Source organism: Blennius ocellaris (genome assembly GCF_963422515.1).
Source record: "Blennius ocellaris genome assembly, chromosome: 1".
NCBI lineage: Eukaryota > Metazoa > Chordata > Actinopteri > Blenniiformes > Blenniidae > Blennius > Blennius ocellaris.
The window spans coordinates 32,867,681-32,877,415 of NC_137650.1; the positions used below are offsets into that span (position 1 = coordinate 32,867,681).

At 43.1% G+C, this 9,735-nt stretch overlaps 1 protein-coding gene across 1 annotated transcript in view; it reads left to right on the top strand.

Moving 5' to 3' along the window:
- Nucleotides 1-9,735, top strand: part of map2k5 (mitogen-activated protein kinase kinase 5) — a gene marked incomplete at its 3' end in the record, with an annotated part of 61,630 nt that overhangs the window by 19,033 nt on the left and 32,862 nt on the right. Inside the window, exons 9-11 of the mRNA XM_080498204.1 lie at nt 7,530-7,569; nt 7,669-7,737; nt 8,514-8,539. Of these exons, the coding sequence (XP_080354330.1) occupies nt 7,530-7,569; nt 7,669-7,737; nt 8,514-8,539 (135 nt within the window). The remainder of the gene's footprint in view (nt 1-7,529; nt 7,570-7,668; nt 7,738-8,513; nt 8,540-9,735) is intronic.

Here is a 9,735-nt window from a genome sequence, read left to right on the forward strand (position 1 = left end):
AATACCCGGTCACACACAATATGTACTCACGGCTCAAACATGTATGGTTGAACGCCTTGATTTTCTTCTAATTCTTCCTCCGATGATTCCTCTCCTTCATCTTCGTCCAAAACCAACGATACGTCACTTAAATCTTCGCTAACATCGCTCCTAGGTGCTTCTGTATCGCCAAACCCCTCCATTCTTCAATCAGCTGATGTTGTTTTGGCTGGGACATATAACCCCTCGTACGTCATATCCGGTCTAGCTCAGGCGGCTCACATTTATGGCCCGCAAATATACCGTCGTCTGCTGCATCATGTAAAGTCAATTAAAAGGGTCGGAATTCGGACTTTTATCTGGGAATGTTATATACCTTTCGAAAGCATATTTATTCTTCTTTCTAAAGATGAAATCTGAAAAACATTTCAGTTACCCTTTAAAGCAAAAAAAAACGTTCAGCCTTTCTGTCGTTTCCGTGTAAACGGGACAGTTTTCCCGAAAATGACTCGACCAGTCGTCGCATGAACGGAACCACAAAGAAACGATTAGAAGCGGAAAATATAAACGTATTTAATGAAAAACAAGCGGAGCCCAGGCGATGACATAAGCTGTCGTGTTGAACGGTTCCGATAACGACAAACGACGATGTCTCAAATTGGAAAGACGGGAAGTTTTGACTCTAAATGAGACAAAGCCAGTCTGGTGTGTGTGTCCTGTGAGAGAAGCTTGATCCTCCTGGAGTTAAAATAAATAAATAAAACAAAACATAAAGGCCCTACATCGTCTTACCTCTGGTCTCTGTGCGAGTCGATGGATCTTCAAGAAATGTGTTAATTTGCAGTATAATTGGTGTTAATTGTGTCGCCGGCCTTCACGTCTCCTTGAAAATTTGCAGTCGCTGCTTGTTGTCCTTTTACATTTAAAGTGTTTTGTCAGAGTTAAAAAAAAAAAAAAAAAGCTGAATTATTTAACAGTATTCTCCCCGGTGACACCTCTGATGTGTCGTCGGCAGGTTTTGAACAGATCGCGCGTCAGAAAGCGACGACTTGTTGATCTCGCCGTTGTGCCGCGGCGCGTTGGAACGGATTTATCGCTTCAATAACAAGCAGTCGGAATATTACAAATCACAATCAAAGGCTTTCTTCCCCGTCGCTCTCGGATCAAAGTTTCATTTTGCACAAACAATAAACAGTCCAAAAAAAACAACTGATTTTCTTTTTCTTCATACAGACTAAAGTCACTACATCGATGTACTTTCAGCTCATGTTTATGTGACGGAGACTTCATGTGAGCTGGATTACGTACGACTTACTTCCTGTTTGAAGAGATGAACACATATCTACCAAACCAGCCACTCGCCACATGGCATCATTAAAAAAATAAAAAAATAAAAAAACAGCCTAAGCAAGGATAATTCTGCACTGACTTATTAAAAACCCTCTCTCGGGGCAGTTTCAATGCAACTCGCTTGACTAGCTTGTTAGCTTCGCCACACTTAGCGTCGTCGTTTTGCGCATGTGCGGTGACCTGAAGGTCAGAAAAACTCAGCCGTCATCTGACGCTGCGTTCGATTGTACTCGTAATTCGGAAAGGTAAATCAGTTTCATTACACCAGCGTCTATTTTTTTCCTAACGTCGTGCGATCTACTATTACTACATTTGCGATCGACGTATTGAGCACCCCTGGTCTAGAGCTATAATCTCAATATTATCACTCAGTTGATAATCCGATGAAGGTGTTTCAGGTATTTGTAAAAGGCGGTGACGTTCACCGTCGGTGATTCAAGCTCATTTTAAAAGGAGGTTTCTCCGGAGAGCGCGGCCGCCGCCGCCCGGCCTCGCCCATATTGGCCTTATCAAGTGTGAATGGCAGTGGCGAAGGCTCCCCGCCTCTTAACCTCTTGGCCCGTTTATGACCCGGAGCCATTTAGACTCAATTGGATGTTACCAGCGCCTCCGCCCTGCACAGCCGCACGCTGACCCGGCCCATCCATCACTGTCCGCCTTTGTGTTTTTTATTGCACACTCTCTCTGAGGTCCATCGTGTCCAACAATCTCGCCCACCGCGAGCCTTATAAATACAACAAGGACACGCCGGCCATTCCCCTGACTCATGGACACACAGCGCAATTAAAAGCACACATTAACTGAGCCGGACTCTGGTGACAGCTACTTATATATATATATATATATATATATTTTTTTTTTAATCCTCTTCACTCCATTTGCTCTATTGCTTTAGTGTATCGTGCCTCATTCGTGACGCTTCATATCAGTCGACTGGAACACGACTGCTTTGTGTTATAAATCAGTCGAAGGCACCAGAATACATCAAACCATTCGTGTGCTCGGTCCAGTTTTCTAGTTGTATTAATCTGCGGAGAAAAACCTCAATATACAAGTCATGAAATCTAAAATCTAATGAAACTTGAGGCCTCGTTTACACGACAACGCTTTAAGTGAAATCCCCCCGTTTTGAGTTTTTGTTTCAGTAATGTTGCCCGTTTACGCTGCAATTTTTTTAATTTTTTTAATTTACTTATTATTACTCTTTACTGTAAATATTTTAGGTCCTTAGAGTTCTTGATAGTCATTGTATATAAGATACCTCTATTCTTATCTAACTGTTTGCACATTTCTTGTCTTTCCTACTCATGGAGGAGAATGTAACAAGTAAATTTCTCCTTTGAGATCAATAAAGGCTTATCTTAGCTTAGCCTAGCTTAGCCTAGCTTAGCCTAGCCTAGCCTAGCCTAGCCTAGCTTAGCTTATCTTTTTTTTCAAAATGATTCCCATTTCCACAAAAATGCCGTTGGCATGTCGGGCCACTAGTCTGTGCTATTGGTAGTTTTTGTGATGAAACCACACACACACGTGCACAGAGACCACAACTCGGCTATAAACAATGAGAACGTTTGTATGGACAGGTGACCAAGTTGGGTTGTTGTTACAGTGACTTGTCAAAATAAAACTACCAGATCCCGGGAGGATATGGAGCCGCCGTGACACTCTGGAGGACAACGTTGACGTTATTGTCCGTCTACTGAGCATGTGCAGAACGACTAGCCGTGGTGTACACGGCGATGCAGCCCCAAGCGTTTTTGAAAAGTTCCACCTTGAGAGGCATTTTGGAAATAGGTGTGTTTTTAGTGGCTCTGAATTCCGTGTGTGTGTGTGTGTGTGTGTGTGTGTGTGTGTGTGTGTGTGTGTGTGTGTGTGTGTGTGTGTGTGTGTGTGTGTGTGTGTGTGTGTGTGTGTGTGTGTGTGTGTGTGTGTGTGTGTGTGTGTGTGTGTGTGTGTGTGTGTGTGTGTGTGTGTCTCAGGTGAGACGTATCAGGTGAGTCAGGTCGGGACGGCGGCGGCCCGTCGTCCATGTGGCAGGGTAAATGTACCACGTATACACACACACACACTGTATGAATACTGCATGATGGAGCTTTTATTACAGAGCGGGCTGGAGTGTAAATAAGATCCAGGCAATGGGGGCACGTTTACTGGGGTCAGATCAGGGGGAAGTGGTGGTGATGGAGGGGGGGTTGTTGGGGGGGGTGGGGGTGTGTAACCTTGTCCCCATGTGTCCCCGCTGTCACCAACCTGTCACTGTAACTCATACAGGGGATGTTCGGCCCTGAGGTGGTCAAGGGCGGCCCCGAGTATGAAGCTGCAAACCCAGCAGTCGTTCACTTTATGTCTGCAGGCCAGAAACAGGTCCTCAAAACACTGGGGGGGGGGTGAACGTCACTAATTCATCACTATATCGTCACAATACACAGATCACAAAAGACAGAAGCACAGAGCATGAACAGTTCATCCATGTTTTGCAAATTTAAAGTGTTCTAAATGTTAGAAGTACGACTACCATGATTTCCGCACCGGAATATAAGCCACGCCCACCAAAAAAAAAAAAAGGGGGGGGGGTGGGGGGGGAGAAAAGGAAATGGCGGAGTTACATGATGCACCTGAACGCATCACCCACGCATCAGCGAGCCCGTCCCCCCCGGTGGGTGAAAATACTGTTATTTTCTAAAATAAGGCTTTTTTGGTGTCAATTTACACGATGGCGGTGCTCGTCGTCACTGAAAGTGCAACTTTGATAAAATATACCGTGTCTCCGTCTCTGTGGGAACAGAGAAGGTATTGTTGATGTTTGTAGCATAGTGTGTGTGTGTGTGTGTGTGTGGTTTCATTTCAAAAACTTGCAGCTTCCTGCTCAACTTCATTGTTTTCAGCCTCATTTTCTAAAAGTTGCGCCGTAAAATGGGTCAAAGGCTTGAAATCCACTCCGCAGGCCGAACTCCGACTTCCTGTATCCGAATTCCGGTATTTTCGTGACGGTGTGAACGGTGATTTTCCAATTTTCTGCCTCAATCATTTGTGGCACCAAATCACATCTGTAACGAACCCGTCCCGTCACACCTTCTTCAACGCACAAGGGTCACTTTGGGGTCGTGACGTTCAGGCTGCAGTCGGACGTCGGGTCGCATTTCAGTATGTAGCGTGAACGATCGTGCAAAGATATCGTAACTCGGGCCAGGAATTGGAATCGAGCATCGAGACCTGCAAGTGTGAACCCAGCCTGAAAGTTTGTAGTGGTGGCGAAGTCTTGATTCAGCCTCTCGTGGAAACTCCTCCGTTTAGCTCCTCAATTAACATCCCGGTGTTAATTAAAAGCAGCAGTCGCGCTCGGCTGATATTGATCGTAGCTTAAAGGGAGACGGAGATGTCGACATGGAAACAAGTCGGCCGGATGTGCAGAGAGACGAGGCTGAAGATCAGACACAGCAACACGTAGAAAACCTGAACTTTGTCTCAAAGAATTAATGCACAAATACTATAAACAAGGTCAAGGTTTATATAATGAAGTCTTTAATTGTTTAGTTCTATTTTTATCGCAATTGTGTTTTGATTAATACTTAAAGGAACTTTTTAAAATATACAGGTAGGGTTTTAGTTTTGCTTATAAATATTTATTTATTTGCTTTCATCTGAAATTTAACAGTTTTACTTGGATTTTTGTCATTTTCGCTATACAAATTATATATATATATATATATAATATACTATATACGCTTTATGACTCTTTTTAATAATCACTTTTACTCATTTTAACACATTTGTTATTCATAAATGTGTTTCACTGACAGTTTTATTTATATATAAGATTTTAACATATTTTTTGTGGTTTTTTTTATTTTCTTAATTCACATGAACTCTAATTACATTAAGTTTTATCAGACTTCAGCCATTTTAATGTATATATTTAAGTTTTCAAATCTTTTTTTATAGTTTCTCTTAAATATGTTTAACACCAGTTTTTCTTGGATTTTATCATTTTATGCGATATTGTTTGTGTTTTAATTTTTGATTTTCTTAAGTCACTTAAATTGTAATTACAAACAAGTTTGATCAGACTTCAGCCATTTTAATGTATATATTGAACTTTAAATTTTTTTTTTAAGTTTCTTTAAAATATATATATATATATCTTTTTTGGTCATTTTTACAATTTTTTAAATTCACTTTTATATGAATTTTAAGTCGTGTTTCCAGAATTTGGGGATTTTAATATTTAATCTAGTTTTGCATATGGTCTTCTCAAATTCTTCTTTAAATTGCCGACATTGTTTTTTATTTTGAAAGAGTTTAAGGTGTTTTCTTTTGGGTTTATTCCGTGTTTCTTTGTCTTTTTCTTCCTCAGAAGCCAAATAAATGAAAAGGAAGCGGTAAACGAACCAAACCTGTATGAAAACTGCAGTTTGAAGCTGCCCTGCTAGTGTTGAGGCGAGCCGGCTGCAGTCTGGGGGGGGTGGTGGTGGTGGGGGGGGGCGGGGGGGTTGTCCGCTCTCCGTGGGTAAACACTGACGCTGCACTAATAGGTGCCATTAATTAAAGGCCCAGGCGAGTTTAGAGGTATCTGGCTGGAGAGCAATTTGATACCGCGATCTTACACGCATTAATCACACCTCACACACACACACACACACAGTCTTGAGGACGAGCCGCTGACAGGTGAGCCGAACGGTATCGCGTTCGCCGAGTCGACCGGCGAAGCGGTGACGTCCGTCCCCGTCAGCTGACAGCTGGTGTGTGTGTGTGTGAGAGTGTATGTCCTGGAGGATTGTGTGTTGATAGGTCCCGAGGTATCGGCGGCGGTACCGTAAGCTAACCTCGTAGGGACTGTAACTAAAGCCGGCGTTTGGCATTAAGGAGTTTGATAATTAAATCATCATGTGGCCGGTCTGAAGCTGCTGCTTGTCCTGCAACTCTAAACTGTCTGAGAGACACGGAGACAGGAGACAGGAGACCAGAGACACAGAGACCACTGCTCATGGGACGAGGTGTTCAAACACAAGAAAGGAAAAAAAAAAAGTGTAGTTCTCAAGTCAGTAGTGGGTAGTCAAAGTAATTCAGTAATCCTTTTCTTTTCTGCTTATCTCCTTGCCTTCAGCTCAATTCTAAAAAGACTGAGACTTTGATTATTGCTCCAGAGCAAAAAATCCCTTCGATTGTCAACCACCTTGGTTCTCTGGGCTCCTCGGTTCAGTCGAGCATCAGAAACCTTAGCGTTTGGTTTGACCAGTCTCTGTCCCTCGACAGCCATTCGAGACGTCTGGTCAAAAACAGTTTTTTCCACTTGAGAAACGTCGCCAAGCTAAGGCCAATTTTATCCAACTCTGATCTAGAAGTGGTGATTCATGCTTTTATCTCGTCTCGTTTAGGTTATTGTAACTCCCTTTTTACTTGTTTTAACAAATCTGCCTTGAATCGACTTCAATTGGTTCAAAATGCTGCAGCACGGCTTTTAACAGGATCTAGCAGACGGTCTCACGTTACTCCTACTTTATATTCTCTGCACTGGCTCCCCATCAAATTTCGAACTGAATCCAAGATTTTAGTTCTGACTTTTAGAGCGTTGCACGGTCAGGCTCCTAAATATGTGTCTGACTTGTTGTACCCCTGGTACTCCTCCGGTCGCTCCCTTAGGTTCTCGGGCCAGAACCTCCTCATGGTCCCACGGACCCACTTTAAAACCAGAGGAGACTTGTCCTTTGAAGCTGTTGCGCCTAAATTTTAAGAAGCAGCTGAAAACACGGCTGTTCAGACAAGCTTTTAGTTGACATGGCGGTGATTGGTTTTATCTGAATTCCGTCTGTACTATTTTATTGTTTTTTATGCCTCTGTGAAGCACCTTGTGATTTTATCTGTGAAAGGTGCTATACAAATAAAGTTTCTTCTTCTTCTTCGTCCTTTTCGCGTAGACAGACGCCGGGACATTTACAAAAAGTTGATTTTCAGCGGCGCCATTTCTATTTCATTCCTGTTGACTAATTTATCAGAATGCAGACAGTGCATATTACTGAAACAAACAAACAAACAGTACAGCATTTTCCTCCCTCAGATTTTACTTTGAAGGTTCATGAGCTCCAGGAACCCTGCAGCGCGTTGGTTCCCAGAGTTTTCATAGTGTCCTTTTAAGATCTGCGGCAAAATGTAACTCCACAGATTGTACGTCATTCAAGTTCTCCTCCTTTGTCTTGTCTCTTTAGAGCGTACCACGTTCTGAGCAAGCGGGTGTTAGCTGTCAAGGTAAGACTCTGTCCCTTTTCGTATCGTGATCAGCTGGTTTTTTTTGTTTTTAATCAAATCTTTTCTCATCGCGACTCACCTCTTGGCGTTGGATTGCAGGTCATCCCCCTGGACATCACGGTGGAGTTACAGAAGCAGATCATGTCGGAATTAGAGATTCTCTACAAGGTTAGTTGGGGTTTTTTCTTCCCCGTCCCTTCGCCTCTCGTCTGAATCCCGCCGCTCTGCCACACCTGCTTTAATTAACCATGAGTCTCGCTAATGAAATGCCGTTTTATCGCCTCCGGTCTTACTTACTAAGCCGGGGATCAGTGATACTTGGACACACACACACACACACACACACACACACACACACACGGCCAAACACCACAATCTTAAGTTTACTGCTCACTCAGCGTGAAGTTCCCTTTTTTTTTTTCCTCTTTTCTTTTTTTTGTTCTTCAACCCTCGGTTTGAACGTCACGAGCGCGGAAGTTTCCTCAAGCTGAGCTCAAACGAGGAGAGGACATTAAGTCATGGTTCAGTTATGTAGGGAAGCCATAACTTTTAAATTATCATTTAAGTTTATTCGGAATGTGTGAATCGGTAAAGATAAATCAAGGAATAGGCCTATTAAAGGATGGGAAAAAAAGCTCAAAATGTACCGATAGCAGTATCGAGCACGATACTGCGTGGTGTACTGGTGAAATACTCATTTGCATTATAGGTTGCTACATGGTGTCACACACAAAAAACCTGGTGGTTTACAGTGAAAAAAATAGTTTTATAATATACTTGATTACTGAAATCAAAACTAATGTCAACTAATGTCTCGGTCCTCCAAAGTCGCACAAATTTCTCGTGTAGCTGTTTGGGAAAATTAGGCTTCGTTTCCACGACACGATTCAAAAGTTTGAATTTTACCAGAAGAAACCTTGTTGAGATTAAAAATCTCTTTTAAGAGTCTCCTGGCCAAGACGTGTCTGCAGTACGTGTCTTAAATGTTCATGTTTATGCAGCAATGTTCTGAAACGGCAGAAAGAAACGGTGAAAGCGATGTAGTTAGCATGCCAGGCCACTAGTTGGTGCTGTTGGATGTATTTGTGACGAAACCACTTACACACACTGACATGACGCGCACATCCGTATGGACGGACGAACCAAGTCGGATTATCAAGTGTCGTTTTTGCCCGTCGCCACGGCGACCACTGGCTCGGAGCAACCTTGTGTACGTATGTCTGAAACGCAACGGACGTTTTCTGTTTGCACTCGGAAATTGCTGCTGTTTAAAACGGCCCCAAGTGTCTCCACCCCCTGACGGAGTTGTTGGTCTTGGTTTAAAGGCCTAGTGAAATGTAACACACTACTTTGGAAAAAACGATAGTGGGGTTCTACTTATAAGGTTCCTCCGACTCTGCCCCACCACTGTTGTCGCATAACAAAGTTATTTGAATTTTGAATCTTCAGTCGAGGAAGTCGGCGAATCCTTCTTCGTGAGCGTGACGTCAAGAGTTGTGTGTGAAGATCTCCATCTGTTGTGTTTACATTGGCTTATTTCCCTCTTAAATATCCAAGTTCGGTGATTCCACAGTCGGAAAAGCGCTTCGACATGATCCAGGAAGCCGGTCGTTCTGCCAAAAGTCAGGACGCCTCAAAGCCTCAAAGGTGAAAACTGGCGGCTGCTGAGGCGAGGAGACGAGGACGAATCGAGGACGAACCGTCTTCTGTTTCCTCAAACATGTTCCAGACGGGGTCACCGATGGCAGAACGACACATTCTGTCTTCTTCATCAATCACTGGGTTTGAAATGATGATGATGATGAAATATCTTTAAATTCAGCCTCTTCATCGTCAAAACTCTGATCCTCCATAATGTAAACACAACTTGGGCGTGTGCACAACTAGTGATGTCACTCTATTATTGTCAGAAGCTCCACCCAGCAGTGAAAATACCGCTGTTTATCGGCTATTTTCTCGCAGATTTCCGTGTTTTAACATTTTACCCTTCGGCCAGTTAGCATAAAAAATGTCCCTAGAAGCGACAGCCAGAGTGTTTTGGAGGTCGAACTTTCATTTCACTAGGACTTTAAAATGACCTGTTGACTCCTCGAAGTTGAACGACTCATCCCGAGCTGATCGCCTTCATATGCTTGTTGTCTGTTTTCTTTAAATTCATTCCGTGCA